At 36.4% G+C, this 16468-nt stretch overlaps 1 protein-coding gene across 1 annotated transcript in view; it reads right to left on the bottom strand.

Moving 5' to 3' along the window:
* Window positions 1-2403: 2403 nt before the first annotated feature.
* The window catches only part of LOC108669325 (kinesin-like protein KIF21B), a 77020-nt gene continuing 62955 nt past the window's right edge, over window positions 2404-16468 (bottom strand). Inside the window, exons 22-30 of the mRNA XM_047883352.1 lie at window positions 13771-13927; window positions 12853-12958; window positions 12387-12419; window positions 12122-12258; window positions 11164-11372; window positions 11059-11092; window positions 9977-10223; window positions 9188-9314; window positions 2404-6413 (exon numbers count right to left, since the gene is read on the bottom strand). Of these exons, the coding sequence (XP_047739308.1) occupies window positions 6341-6413; window positions 9188-9314; window positions 9977-10223; window positions 11059-11092; window positions 11164-11372; window positions 12122-12258; window positions 12387-12419; window positions 12853-12958; window positions 13771-13927 (1123 nt within the window). The 3' untranslated portion in view covers window positions 2404-6340. The remainder of the gene's footprint in view (window positions 6414-9187; window positions 9315-9976; window positions 10224-11058; window positions 11093-11163; window positions 11373-12121; window positions 12259-12386; window positions 12420-12852; window positions 12959-13770; window positions 13928-16468) is intronic.

The following is a 16468-nucleotide window of genomic DNA, read 5'->3' as shown; positions in this document are numbered from 1 at the left end:
CCGTCATTCTTGATTTCACACTTCCTTATATTCGGCCTGTATCGCCGGATAATTTGTCGCTTAAATTCGCGGCGATCAAGAAATTTATTCTAAACTACTGAACAGATTTGAACGAAACTTTGTATATACAGTGGGGGGAAATAAATATTCGTACACTTGAAAAATCGTATTTTAATGTATGTAAGTACACAAACTTAACAGGAAAAGTGATTTAAATTATGTATAGAGACGCATTGTATTCAAAAATACTATCAAAAGTTACATAATTTAAATCACTTTTCCTGTTAAGTTTGTGTACTTACATACATTAAAATACGATTTTTCAAGTGTACGAATATATATTTCCCCCCACTGTAAATACCTAACCTCCCAACGGTGATGTTTAGCTCGTGAAATTTTTTCTATTTTTCTTTCTTTCGCGAGGTATACAGATATAGGAGGAACGACCGGTTTTCTACCGGCTGGTTTAACCAGGCCGGTTAAAGTATATCCGTATACGTATAGCCGTATAACTCGCAAACGAAGGCAAAACGAAAAAGTTATAGCGAGCTAAACATCACCGTTGCTGAGGTTAGGTATTTAAATACTAAGTTTCGTTCAAATCTATTCAGTAGTTTGGAAGAAATTTCTTGATTGCTCGTATTTAAGCACGTACTGCTGTTTAAATTACGAATGAAGGTGAAATAAAAAAAACTCGCGAACAAAGGCGCAATTTAATAAATTTTCACGAGCTAAACATTACCGTTCGGTAGTTAGGACTGTAAATTTAAAGTTTCGTTCGAATCTGCTCAATAGTTTGGAAGAAATTCCTTGATCCCTGTGAATTTCGGCCCGTATTGCCATATAACTGTGACAAAAACAAATGAAGGCAAATTCAAAAAAATTTTCACGAGCTAAACATTACCGTTAGGTCCTAATGAATACGTGTACCAAGTTTAATCGAGTTAAGTTCAGTAGTTTCAGAGATATTCCTTGATCGTTGAATTTGGAAATTGGCCGCGAGTCCGGCCGTTAATTTGTCCGAGACGTAAACCCAGGAGAGGTTAAAAAACCAGATCTGGGTGAAAAAACCATCGCTGGGAGTCATAATGTGCTGCACGTATTGTGTATAAATCGTCAAACAAACTTTGGAACTTCTGACTTTGACTTCGGACTGCCGCCCCCCCACCTACCGCCCCCCAAACGCCCTCTTCTTCCTTACCGCCCCCCAAAATCGTTCCACCGCCCTTGGGGGGCGAGATCGCCCACTTTGGGAACCACTGCCATAGAGCGTTTCGATTGCCAAGCCACGCCGGGATCGATCACGAACAGTCGTTGCCGAAATGACGGTCGTGTTTTTCCAAGTAACCTTTTTGAGGCCATGGTTAAACTAATATTATTATTAGTATATATTAATATTGTATTAATTCAACCATGATCGAGGCAACATGCCTGGTCACGTCGACCGTGTCTCGAAGTCGATTGTCTTCATAGATACGTAATTTTTCTAGCCTCTTCATAGTTTATCTCATGAAAGGCATGATCGTCAAGCACTAGGTGGTTCTGAATGTTAGTGCCATGTCTCCACTTGCAATATGTTACTTGGGGGCCGTAACGATGCTGCTGTTACCGTACCTCACATTGACAATTATTGGCTTGGACCATGTTATTCATAATGTTATTTTTTGTTGAATCTTTCATTGTACCAACGCTGATTCACGACGCGTCACTTTCGCATCTTCTTTCCTATAAGATCATTTGTTACGTTCGACCCCTTAAGGGTTATAAATAATTTTTGATTTGAGTAATTTGCGATTTTCAAGGCCTCCCACCTCGATGATGATGTTCATACTTGACTTGCGTGGCGAGATGGTTGAAGAGCGGAAAGCTTGCTCACCATATGAACTACGGAAAAAACCGTGTAAAAATAGATCAGTACTCACTGCAGTGAGTGATCGTCCGTGAGCGCGTTTTCTCGTCCGTCCGTGACGTGAAGTCACGGACGGACGGACATGACAGCACAATAGCGCCTTTTTTCCATAAATGAGAAAATGCGCAAAAAACGGTATTACCAGCTCTCAAGCGACCGGCCGCCCCGTAAAAATAAACCGTTTTGATATTTTTTAAAGATGTTCTACAAGTTTATAACAATAAATTGGAATAAAAACGGTCACATGGTGTTTCTTTTCACGTGCCGGCCGGCTACTGAAACGCAGGCAATTCCGGTGATTTTTTAAACAGTATGGCTGTTAAATTATTTCAACTAACACCCTTTACAGCATGGCTATTTCCATGAATAAATTGACAACTCGGATAAACACACACAAGACAAAAATAACCAATTCAAGATGACATTTTTGAAAACGCTTCGGTGACAAACAAGAAAAATTATTTCAATTCGACCAAGGTGATGGATTGAACAACTTTGCTGCTTCTGACTCCGTTTATTTAGGGGATTGATTGACTCGATACACGGGTTATTTCCCATCGTTAAGTAACATTACGCTTTATTTCTACAATTAGTTCACATCAAAATAAGCAGTAAATAAATATTGAACGAAATAAAATGTCGCTTATCGACAATGCTTCAAGCAGGCTTCGTTTTGAAAGAAATTGCATCGACGGACAAAAGAAATACCAAGTTTCGACTAAATTACAGATTGATCTGGCAAATTAAGAAAAATATGACACAGGTACTGAATCAAGTTTCATTTCCTACTTAAAAATAAGTCATTAGAAGAACGTATTCCTTAGGAACACTTATTTAAATGAGCTGCGCCGGCATTCTTGGCAAACCAAAAGAATAGTCCTCCAAGAGAAGTACTACAACTTAAAACAAAATAAATTTTTACAGCTTTGAACATATATACACAAACTACTAATATTCGATATTTTAGCCTCGCATTTCAGCACTCAAGCGAGATCTGGTAGGAAGCATTATGCGCAGGGACCGCTCGTCCCAACCTAATACATAATATGTCAACCACACAATAAGCTGCCAGGGATACTCGATAAAAAAAGCGGCAGACGCAGTGCACATTAATTGCAACTTAGTTCAATTCTCAAGCCCATTCGAGAGGGTATACGCTCAGAAATAAAATGAAACATCGGGAACAGTTTGAAATATTTCGTTCGTATATAAATACCGATAAAATCAAGACTATGAAGCACTGAGCTATTTAGTTAAGTTTTACAAGGCGTTTTCATCTTGTTCATGACTTAGATACAGCTGTTGTCGAGGATTCATATTTACAAAACCACATTTGAAATCTAGAGACGTATATTTGCCTAAACTACCGTCTACCACTAATTATTCTACTAATCTATAGACGTAGATTTGTCTCAACTACCGTCTACCACTAGTTAATCTACTTACCTATAGACGTAGATTTGCCTCATCTACCATCTACAACTAATTATTTCACGGCAATTCCAGACCACATCCTAGACTTCAGAGGCGACAACACAACACTACGAGTGCCACAAAAACAATGGAATGTAGCGTGAGCTTAACAAGGTCACAAAAACTTGCATCGAATTTGCGCTCATGGTTCTAAAAAATACTAAAACACAGGTATGAAAAAATCTTTCCCGTACAATGGATTTGGCATGAAAATGAAAAAAAGGAAGACGATAGAAACATAGCAGTTTCGCGGACTGAAATAAACTGTTCACGATGGTTCAGAATAAAGTTAGGCGAGCATGAACAAATAAATCTAATTACTACTTCAAAATAACTACCATAATCGTCCATGTTTAACAATTAGCAACCACCAGGAACATCGTGTCTTTACGACGCAATTTTGGTAATCAAAGAGAAAAAGTTTTCAATAAATCATACCGATGAAATGTATCCATATTATAACTTTTTTCTAAGTTAACAAAACCGTTTACAAAACAAGCACTCTATTCATTATTACGACAAAAAGACAGAAATCCTTTTTTTTTTTGGTACATATTTCTACTTTAATGACGCCTAGAATCAACATTTTAACCATTACATCGACAACTCATTATTATACTCGCAATACACGCAAGAAGTTTGCATATAAAGTAATGATTCATTCAATGATTCAGAGTTGAGTTACTTGACCCTATAAACACATAATACTGCTACTTATGCTATCGTTTCCTCTATCCTATCCATCGGATTATTCAGGTGAAAAATGGTGACCAGAATATTACATTTCATTCAGATGAACACCTAATGACGCGTAGAAAATGATGGACCAGCCTGTTAGTTCCAATTTAGGAGAATAACATCTCTCCACGGTTTCAAAATAGATACAACTTGATAAACGAGATGAATTACATGGATATATTCCAAAACGGAGCCTTACTTTCTAGGATATAGAAATAGAGGTCAAGATCACAGCACTACGACAGCAGCATCATCATAAAACCAGAATCCTATTGTATCGTTCGGAAGATATCATTAAAAATCAGATAAAATAAAGAACCAATAACCTCGTTTTCTGGTTCTCTGTTTAAAATGAAACGGAGTTCACAGGAAATTACACAGGGCAATACAAACACCCGCTTTCCGCTCAACGAAAAAATGTCTTTCCCCTCTACTCTTTAGCTCTTAATTTTAACTTCCTAAAGCTTCATTTTACGAATGCATTACATTTAACCGTTTCAGGAACAGAATAACCTGAAATCCACCTTTTAACCACTACAAGGGGAAACGTTAGTAAATTTGTTCTGAACCACCAGGCAAGATCGTAAATTGCATGCAAAAAGCTATTAACTTTCATGTTTTTATTAACGGCAAACTCTGCTGAATCACATTCAAAGCGTCGCCACCTATCATGAACAAATATAATTACGTCGAATAACAACGTTATTTCAATTTCCTAAATGCTTACAAGTCTTCACGACCGCAACTTTAGTCGGTCAGCCAATACAATTCACATCACTTCATTCTCCTAAAAATGAGTAGCATAGTAATATAGCATCAATTGGAAGACCAATAGTAGTATTCGTATTTTAAAACATTATTGTGGATCACAAACAACACATGGCGATCAAGAATATCATTACGATGTAGTGGATGATTGACTCTTTACAAGGACACTTGACTTCTTCGTTCGGTAATACTTCTGAAAAGTTGCCATTTTTCTGTATTATCTTACTTTGTACCGTAGCGATGTCTTAAATTTATTTATTACAAAACATCACTCAGTTGATCGTTATTTAGATAACTGTAGTTATTCGAAACGTCTTTTTAGTTTCTTATAAGGAAGTTTTAAAAATTTGCGTATAATATTCCTACACGATGAGATACCCTGAGTTAAAAAGCGACGATTTTTAGATTTAAAATTCAGTGAACACTTGCACGTAACAACACATTTAAAAAGAGGTTTTCTCTAGAATTTTATTTAAGATTCTAACTTGTGAGTTAGTGGCGGTAACAGAGTTACACACCAACTGTTCTAGCGGTTATTACCATTTTGAGTTTGATATCAAGTGAGAATTCAAGTATCGTAGCCGATACGGTTATCAAATCACCTCTCCAAGTAAATGGTTTGAAACAGCTAATAAAGACAAGATGAAGCTTAGCAAAGCAGGTAAAAACCAATAATTAGAAACATTTTGTAACATTTCTTAGATGAAGCATACGCTTCAAAGTGACATTGCCTGCCTCGCTCAAACATTTACTCAGTTGTGAGCTCCTCAGTGTATCTACAATATGCATGAGGTAAATGTACAACATAAAGCTATTAAAATTATATAGCCTGACTTGTCGTGAGAAAAGCACAGAACAGAAACAATGAGTGTGGACTAGCACTGCTCGAGAAACAACGTCTTCTGCTGAACTTGAAGCCACTCCTGCTAACATTAACTTCGACTGCATGTGCAGAATTAGCACTTCTCAGCACTAATACCGTGTTCAGTGCACCTAATAGAGTGCAAATAATCGTAATGTTTAAGTCAACACTAACATTATGAATAGCGTAGCTAACCACAACTAGTGCATACTAGCCAAAAAAATTTGAGACTTGGGTGAGTGAGGCTAAAGATTCTTCTAGTAATTTAAACTAGGTTGAATACTAGTACTAGTGCCCAACGGTGCTGCTACAATACTACATGTTGTACTAGTGCCCGACTAGTACACTACAATGCTACATGTAGCCCAGACGGCACAGAAACAGAGAAGAATTGTCACGCATCGTAGCAAACCCAGCACACTGCACATGAGGGCACAACAGGCGATTTCTGCGACGCACAGCATGAGCGTGATGGAGCACAGCATGAGCGTGAAGCACCACAGCATGAGCAGGAACGTTAGCAGGAGCAGCAGAAGAATCATTGAGCTCGCGATGAGCAGAGAGATGGTAAGTCTAAGCAAGACCTCGTACTATGAGGCGTCTGAGAGGTCCGGAGACACATCGTAACTCGTGCGCACTCTCCACATGCCCACACTGCAGTCACTGCAAGAAGAATACTTTCATTAGTACATGTGTATCATTTGTATGTGTAAGACATAGTATGTGTATCATTAGTATGTGTATCCTTAGTATGTGTATCTTTAGTATGTGTATCTTTAGTATGTGTATCTTTAGTATGTGTATCATTAGTATGTGTATCCTTAGTATGTGTATCATTAGTATGTGTATCCTTAGTAATTTGTATGTGTATCATTAGTATGTGTATCCTTAGCATATGTATCCTTAGCATATGTATCCTTAGTATGTGTATCCTTAGCATATGTATTCATAGTATGTGTATCCTAAGTACCGTACATGTATCCTTTGTATGTGTTTTAACGTAGCACTCCCAAGCCACGAGTTAAAAATGTTATTATAACTTCGTTACTTAGGAGACTTTTAGGACAGCTACACCAGTAAATATGAGCATATTATTGAAACACTAGTTTTTCAACAGTCATGTTGATAAATCATCGCAGTTAATAATTTTTCCAAACTAATGAGAACACAATTATTAAATTACAAATTTGATAACGAGAAAATGATGAACCATGAAACCGGATCATCAAAATAGATTATGCAAAAATATCCAAAGTGAAAACATCGAGTTCCTATATGCTCTAACTTAAACAAAAATGTTATTTATATCACAAAAAAGGTTTACAGACTAAAGCAATTTTAGAAGGCATTTGATTTATAATTCATTGGTGAAAACCTATGATTTGAACAGAGTTAATAGGCGTAAGAAGTCAAAATAAAAACGGTATAAATAGCTATGAAATTATTTGTAAAAAACTCCTAAAATTTTCAATTGAAAAAATTAATATATACGATATTGTGGAGCAACTAATTAAACTACTTATCACAGGCTAATGTGTTCATACAAATGAGAAAATAAATTAGATATTAAATTAGCAGCTAATAAACACTTTTAGTAGGTGAGGGGAGCAATGCTTCTACTACCATCATCATAGAAAAAATTGCTAGAATAACACCTTATATACTTAATCCTGAAACCACAAAGTCGAGATTGAGTGAGAAAAAAATAGAACAAAAGAGACGTGATCGTTAAAAGATCATCTTCTTACGGCAAGGAGAAAGTAATATTTGAAGTATGACACAATCGAGGATCAGATTTGAGATAACAGAACAAACGGCATGTTCGAGATAACCGTCACAAAATTGCGCACGCATGAGGGCTATAAAATAGCTGTTAAAACGGTCAAACAGAAAAGAAATTGACCACACATAATTAGTTTCTGTTACACAAATCGAAAATTAAAACATTTTTGATTCTAACACGCAAACCATTCAACAAACTCCAAGCTTACGGTCTAAAGAAACAGTGGTAGAAGTGCTGAGAGCAGCCAGCGTATTTCAATTTAGATGCTAAATGCCAAACTTGCCATTGAAATTCCAAACTGTGCTCTTTCCAGACTTTTCATTGAATAATGAAAATTTTGCGTTAAAGTTAGAAATGATTATCAGTGAGTTCAACGCTGGAAGAATTAATTACATTCTGGAATAATAATAGTAATTCAAATTTAAAAGACATCGCCCCTGTAAACTTAGCCATGTTCTTCAGTTGTTGCTTGGCAAATAAAAATGAGTATTCTTCAATGGAGGAATTTAAAAGAAGATTAAAAAATATAACTCGGTACTCACTGCAGTGAGTGACAGAGAGCGCATTTTCTCGTCGACGAAAACGTGAAGTCACGGACAGACAGACAGACGGACAGACAGTCTGACAGACGGACATGACGAGCACAATAGCGCACTTTTTCCATAAATGAGAAAATGCGCTAAAAAGGAATTTTTTTCCAGACATTGAAAAGAAATGCGAATTGGAAATGATAAGGTGCAACAGAAAAAAGAATTTCAAGAGGCAAGTGAAGCAGGTTTAGTTTTCGAAGACCAAGTCGTCGTACGCGCCTCCCCCCACTACTGGCCGCCACATCCACACGTGTTCCTCGCTACGGTGAACATCAGAGAATAAAACTATAAATATTCTCTATATTCGCTTTCACTCCATACAAATACTTTTCATATACTATATTCGTTTGTGTGATGGGAGAGTTTAACATCGACTAACAAACTGATCATTGCATTATTTGTTTCACTTCATTACATTATTTGTTTTATTTCTCTTGGCTATTGCATCATTTCTGTTGGGAAAAAAATTGCATGCAAGATTCCGTCACTTGTAAACCATGAAGAATTAGAAGAAACCAAGATATTTTGAGCAGTACATATCAGGCGCGTTTATGAACGGCCTTGCACCCAAAACGTGCACCATAACTGGCTAGGAGCAGGAATTCATAGAGAAAATTATTAAACGTATTCGATCTATTTGCTTAATTAGAGACACAAGTATGAAATGTGTCACAAGAGACATAACTAAGAGACGGGTAAAGGAAAATTGAAGGCTCAATAATAAAAGTCACCTCGTATCGTCGAATTTACAAGAATAAAGTAAGAAACAGGAGAACAGAAAGAGAAAATGAGAAAATTTTGTATAGATAATGCGTAGGCCCTCATACGCAATAAATATTTTATTTATGCACATATCCAATAACTGTTAAACCGTAGAAAAAACGAATTATTCGAAAATCTGAAAGCCATTGAAGAATTATGACAAAATTCAGTCTTAGACTTTGGAAGACGACGAGCAATAAGAAGAACAATCCCTTATAAATCGCTTAACCCATACAATATACAAATAAGTAATGCACTTAATATACAATTACCTAATACAAAGAATTAATGAATGCACTGACTTGGATGCAGTGAAGATGCAGGTGCTGTTGGTGGTGATGGCGTTGATGGTGGACGCGTGGGCCCGCAGTTCACCAACGACCTGACAGCTCTCAGTGGACCACATCTTGACCACACCACCACGGCAACCTGCACACGAGGGGCATGTGGTCCGGGGCATGTGGTCACCCTACATAACAGTGGCATGAGGTCAACTTATATTTGCGTGGTGCAATCATGTGTCCAAAAAAACGCGAGCGGCATTAATGCTGCGTAGTTAAAAATTAAGCATCAAATTAACTATCAGTTCTACGAACTCACTAGTAAAAATTTAATCAGGAATAGACAGGATGCAACAAAAACTTTTCAGAAATTCTATTGGTTAGTTAGTTAGCTTAGTTGATTTCATTAGTTCCAGAAATATGATTCCTGGGAATATCCACACAAATATTCTGCTTGAATTATATTTATTTATTTTTTTTTCAGAAAGCATCATCTCCATGGCTCCTTATACCAGAATATTGTTATATCATATCTTACATATTATATCTTATAATCATATCTTATCATCTACCAGAATATTCTAAAATCACATATCATACGCGTCAAATCCTATCTTATACGCATATTATATCTCATAAAAATCATATCTTATACGTGTTAAATCATATATTATATATTACATCTTAGACTCATATCTTATCATCTACCAGAATATTGTTAAATCATATCATATATTATATCTTATATTCTATAATCATATCTTATATAGTATATCTCATAACCACATTCTGCATGGTAAAATAAGCTACCTGAGAGCAGGATCTGTCCCCCAGGATTGAAGCACAGCGCGCAGACCCAGTCCCTGTGCGCAGCATTAAGGTTCATAAGCAGCTCTCCTTTCCGTATGTCCCACTTCTTGATGCACATGTCCCGGGACCCTGAGAAGAGCGTGTCCCCGAACATGGCTAGGGACTGTATGCCGTCGTAGTGAGGAGGGTCTAGGTTAAGACGGGAGCTGATCAGACCAGACTTGTTGCTCTCCACCACGTCAAACACCTGCACAATGTTCCATTATTGAGGCAAGCCATGCGTCAAACTGGCAATATTAGGCAAAGGCAAATTAGATAAGGCAAATTTTTAATGACGAACATGATTCAAAATTGAAATCTTACAGCAACTCTAGGTAAAAAAAGAAAAAATAACTGCGAATTAAATAAAATTTTCCTCAGTGTCACCTTTTTGAACATAAAAATTTTTTACAGCAACCACCCAAAATCTGCGATAAGCGGGGCAAAATCTGCATATTTTAACAGGGCATTGTGATGCATCATCTACACGCCCTTATGACACGCTGGGTGTTTAGCCAATTTAAATTTTTCTTACTCGTATAATTTATCTAGAGTCCTCATAACTGGCACACATCGCTTTGCCCGCGGCCAACATCATACATCAGTCACATGTTTTTGGGAAGAAACTTAGCTATTTTTGCCAGCGTCTTATCCGATTGGACACTCTAAACTAATTTTACTAACTAACTAAATAACTAACTAATTTTACTAACTAACTAAATAACTTACTAAATTCTACTAACTAAACTAAATTGGACACTCTCAAGAGAAGTTCTTAATAAAACCGGCATCATTTTCAACCAAACATGACTAAATTTAGTGTAAATAACTAGTGTATTTCAAACTATTGTATAACTAGTGTATTTCAAACTAATGTATAACTAGTGTATTTCAAGCTAGTGTAAAACTAGTGTATTTCAAGATGTAGCGTCTCCACATACAGTGGCGAAGATGGTCCCATACATCAGTAAACTGGCCCGCGTTCGATTGCGTCCACTCCATCAACCACCTTGATGGAGTGGTCCTTGGAGCACACTACCCACCTTGATGGAGTGGTCCTTGGAGCACACTACCCACCTTGATGGAGTGNACCCTGAGGTCCCAGACCCTGACACTCACATCCTGAGGTCCCAGACCCTGACACTCACATCCTGAGGTCCCAGACCCTGACGATGTTGGATGCAGCGGAGTAGAGGATGTTGGATGTGTTGGAGAGCGCGATGTCGTTGACCTGCGTCTCGCCGGGGGGCATGAGGGAGCGCGAGGTCGCCGACACCGCCACCGCCCCGTTGGTGGTCAGGCCTGACGAGCTCAGCGTGCGGGTACATCTGCTGGGGTCCTCACGCAGGTCCCACACCTGCGGGTGATCATAATTAATAATTATTAATAAATAAGAATGAAGAATATATAATCCTCACGCAAGTCCCAGACCTGCAAGTAATGATAATTAATAATGAATAATAATAAATAATTAATAATGGTTAATAATGAATAATATTCCTCATGCTGGTCCCAAAACTGCAAGTAATAATAATTGATACTAATGAATAATAATCCTCATGCAAGTTCAAAACCTGCAAGACAGCGCAGAAAAATAAGCAAAATAATTAATTTTAGTACAAACGCAATAATAAATTTTAGTACAAGCATCATAATGATGAATTAAAGACTCGTAGGGAAACTTTCGACACGGGCATCATGAATTCGAAAAAGATTGGTTCTTCCTTGATAAAATATATGCTGATCACATTGACACGATATTGTTCTTGAAAATTGCGTACACGGTTTTTGAAAATAATTGTAATGGATCACTATCCTCGATTATTAATATCAGACATATCACAAATAGATAAAAAATTACCATGGAATTCTTTCAATTTGAGGTTAAAAAATATATTAGTACAACATGAAGAACGGTACAAAATAATCGTGGGAGTAACCTTAATATATGACGAGGAAACGTTATAACAGGCGCGGGAGTTCCACGCCTGTCTCTTGTCCTTTTTTTGTGTCTCTTCTTCTGTTTTGTATTTGTCTTTCAATTTAATGGTTAAAAATTATATTAGTACAACATAAAGAAAGGTACAAAAAAAACCTGGTAGTAACCTTGATATATGAAGAGGAGACGGTGTAACAGGCGCGTGAGTTTTCGCAGTACTTGACGCAGTTGACGTTGTTGGGGTGACCGGTGAGCGTCTCGATCTCCTGACCACGTACCAAGTCCCACACCTTCACCGTGCGATCTGTGGTGAGAGTTCGTACACATGTACTAAAACTGAACGCCTTGACCGTGCGATCTGTGGTGAGAGTTCGTACACATGTACTAAAACTGAACGCCTTGACCGTGCGATCTGTGGTGAGAGTTCGTCACATGTATTAAAACTGAACGCCTTGACCGTGCGATCTGTCGTGAGAGTTCCAATACATGAGAGCTGCAAGCCGATGGAGTAAAAGCTCCAATTCAACTTTGAAACTGAACGTTGAGGTACGATTCTATTTTTTTCAATAAAATTTATATTGCAATGATATTTATACTAGTTCTATTTCATTGAGCTTTCAAAGTTTATGTGAATAACCCTGCATATTACAAGCTGGAACAAATGACACTATGCCAAAAAATTAAATTTTGATCTTAAGATCAGATACAGCAAAGTATAACGAGCAGAAGAGGAGAAGGTTGCAGGTAAAATATTTACCTTTACATAGATCACCCTGTATATTACATACTGGGACAAGCGAAGGTATGTCAAACATTTAAATAATTGATCTTAGGATCAGATAGTGCAAAATATACCAGGAATAAAAGAAGAGAAGAAGGTTACCGGCAAAATATTAACCTTTACTAGCGGAGAAGAGCCTGTCTTCGGTGGCAAAGACGGAGAGCACCGCCTTGGTGTGGCCCTGAGCGACGTGTGTACAGGCCAGCACAGACCGTTGGCTGATCTGCTCGTGTAATATAGTTAAACGAGGTCAATAATACGGCTAAACGCGGTCAAAAACACGGATAAAACGCGGCTACAACTCAGTCAATAACACGGGTAAGCGCAGTTAAAAACACGGCTAAAAAGCAGTCAATAACACGGCTATACGCGATCCAGAACACGGCTAAAATTCAGTCAATAACACGGCTATATGTGAAGGCGATCAAGAACACGGCTAAAAAGCAGTCAAAAACACGGCTAAACGCAATCAATAACACGGCTAAAATGCAGTAAATAACATGGCAAAAACATGGTCAAAAACACAGCTAAAACGCGGTATAAAATACTGCAGAACGCAGCAAAAATACGTCAAAAACTATATACCGAAGAATCAACGGTGCAAAGCTGTAGCGGATTGTAATTGTGAATCTAACAAGTATGAGAATGAGGGTTCCTGCTAATATAGGACTGAGAATTAAGATTCAAATGAGATCCTCGATATGCCAGGCTTAAACTGTGTGCGTTTGGGGAATACAATGGCGTTGCACACAAGGATCATGAAATCTCGAGACTATTAATACACGAATTAAAATATGATACATAAAATAAAGATATACGTAGCTATAATAGACACAGCACGACAGTGGGTGAAGAAAGTTCAACACTAATACATGAATCGATAATTATTTTATGCACTAACGTGAATTCTAAGAAATCACAATATTAGTTGGAAGTCAAGCTCAAAATTGAAAATATCGGATGTTGAATCAAGCATTTTGAATATAATATAAATGTTATAATCAACCTAAGGCTGAAAATGTTAAGGTTCCATACCCTGCCTTGGTAGGGGTTAATAACGCCGGTATGGTGGCGGTTGTGTCGGGTTGACGTTCCGGTTGAGGTAAGTCGGTTGAAAACGTCGCCTTCTCTCGACGCCTGACGACGATACGAACCTGGCGAGGCGGGAGGTGTCGCTTCTGTCGCGCTCTCCCTGTAGGCCACCACACATAGGAGTGAGTGAGTTTGTCTTGAAAAGTTACTTATCATCACTTATTGACTAGAATAGTGACTTATTGACTTGAAAAGGGACTTAAGTGACTTATTGACTTGAAAAGTGATTTTTGACTTCAGGAAGATATTTTAGAATTAATTAAGTAATTTCTGACAGAAAAGTGATTTCTGACTCAAAACCACATCATGACTTGACTACCGGCCATACTTTGTAGCTTCTGTTTCGTTGCAATGAGCTAACATAACAATGATGCAGTATATTCTACATCATTCTTGTTTATATTTCGAAAGTATATATTATTTTAAAAAAGTATTTTTCGACTAGAAACTCAACACAGCAACTCGTAAAACAAGAGTTATTGATGCACTATAACTAGGGCCTATGAAATAACATTATTAATACATAACAAGATGGTAATTAATTATATGACATACGTGACACGGTGACTCTCTATAACTCCAGTAGCAACTAATAAAATTAATATAAACAGGCGACAAAAAAACTTGCTAATATTTCTAGTAATGAGAAAATTTTGAAGAAAGAGTTTTTGATTGACTTGCCAGAGAAAAAAAATTGTTCAAGTCGAGGGTGATGTACCTAATAATATACGTTTAAAAATTACTTTCTAAAGACAACACTTCCAAAGAATCCAGTATCTCCAATCTTAGAGATGTACAATGAATTTCTCATCTAATTTTCAAAAATTAAAAAAATTAACTTTTTAATTATTTTAATAAGACAACACTTCCAAAGAATCCAGTATCTCCAATTTTTAATATATATAAAATTTTTTTAATATATAATTTTTTTTCAAAATTATTTATTCTGTTGATTAATTCATGCATTGCCTCTGACTTCACACAAGTGTGCAAAATTTCAGATCAATTAGACAGGTAAATGTGTGTCAAATATCAGTTATAAGATTTGTAGCTGACAAAATTATTTTTTTTAATTTTTTTAATTTTGAAAAAAAAATCTTTAATTTTTAAATAATTTATTTAGATATTTAATTCGTGCATTGTCTCCATCTTTACGCAAGTGTGCAAAATTTCAGATCGATAGGATAAGTAGAAATGTATTAAATTTTGATTACAAGATTTGTAGCAGACATTCAGACAGACAAACAGACAAGAAGTGAAGTTAAAGAGAAGTGTTGTAAAAAGAGGGTTTAAAATCATGGAAGAAGGTATAGGAACCATTGCTGAATTGCGAACCTATAATGATTACGATTCATAACAATCTGATACGAAAACATTTTGTACCTCATGGAGGAAAACGATTGGACAATGGTAGCTCATGGAGGTCAATGATAACTAAACTAAAAACATTACCGAACCTTGAATGAACCACTCAAATTTCGTTATCTACAGAAAGGTAGAGAATAAAATACATCAAACAGTCAGATTTTTTTTCCGATTTGTTCGAGGTTTCCTGAGTGATTGAGTGGCAACAATATTCCATTTGCTTAGAAAACGTAATAAATTTTGGAGATTAGACGCAAAACTAAACACAATGTTATATGAAACCTTACCGTGATAAGTCTGGCAAACATATGTTAGATTAGTACTATGATGTAGCATCAAAGGCCTTCATTGTGTAATGGTTAAGTACCTACGTAATTATATTTACTTAACTCAAAGTAATGCTTAAAACCAATAATGCAAACAGAGCGAAGTACAGGGTGTTTCAGAATTAAGTAACCCTTTTAATTTGTTAATAAATAAAAAACTAAGAACGTTATGAAGTTGAAACTTGTTTTATTTAAAAGAAGAACATTTTCATGGTAATATTGTATCATAGTTACGTCATTATCCTGTATAGCTTGCTAAATTCGTGTTTAATTATCAAGCCTTAAATTTTCATCATGATTCGCTACAGCAAAGAAGAAAGAACAAAAATTATCGCTACAGTCAATAACGATGTCAATAACAGAAGTTCAACGTGATTACAGGATCCATTTCAAAAAACACATTTAAATATCTTTATCGAAAATTTGCGGATATCAAAAATTTGCACTCTCGTCAGAAACACTAATGAAGGTTATGAAAGCAATGACGAGAAGAGCCCTATTTTGTCAAAACAATTGTGGTGGGCATTTAAAAGATATTATATTTAAAAACTAGGATACAATATTACCATAAAAATGTTCTTTTTTTAAATAAAACAAGTTTCAACTTCATAACGTTCTTAGTTTTTTATTTATTAACAAATTAAAAGGATTACTTAATTCTGAAACACCCTGTATAATTGGAGTGCATGCGTTTATAGAAGCGGTAAAGGCAAACATTATAGCAGCAGTTACTTGCTATATAAATACTATTAAAAAGGGGAATTTTAATGTTACTTCAATATTGCAATCAGTAGTTGTTGTTAATGCAAATGGCGATGTAGCAACAGTTGCTACATACCAGACAAATTATTCGTGTTCTTCCTAACGTGAATACCAGACAAACATGCATGGATATGACAGGCACATTTTAATTCAGCCTCTAAATGCATTTAAAACATTATGATCCCCGA

This window comes from Hyalella azteca, unplaced genomic scaffold, assembly GCF_000764305.2.
Source record: "Hyalella azteca isolate HAZT.00-mixed unplaced genomic scaffold, Hazt_2.0.2 contig12682, whole genome shotgun sequence".
Taxonomy (NCBI): Eukaryota; Metazoa; Arthropoda; class Malacostraca; order Amphipoda; family Hyalellidae; genus Hyalella; species Hyalella azteca.
This window is presented reverse-complemented; position numbering and strand designations above follow the sequence as displayed.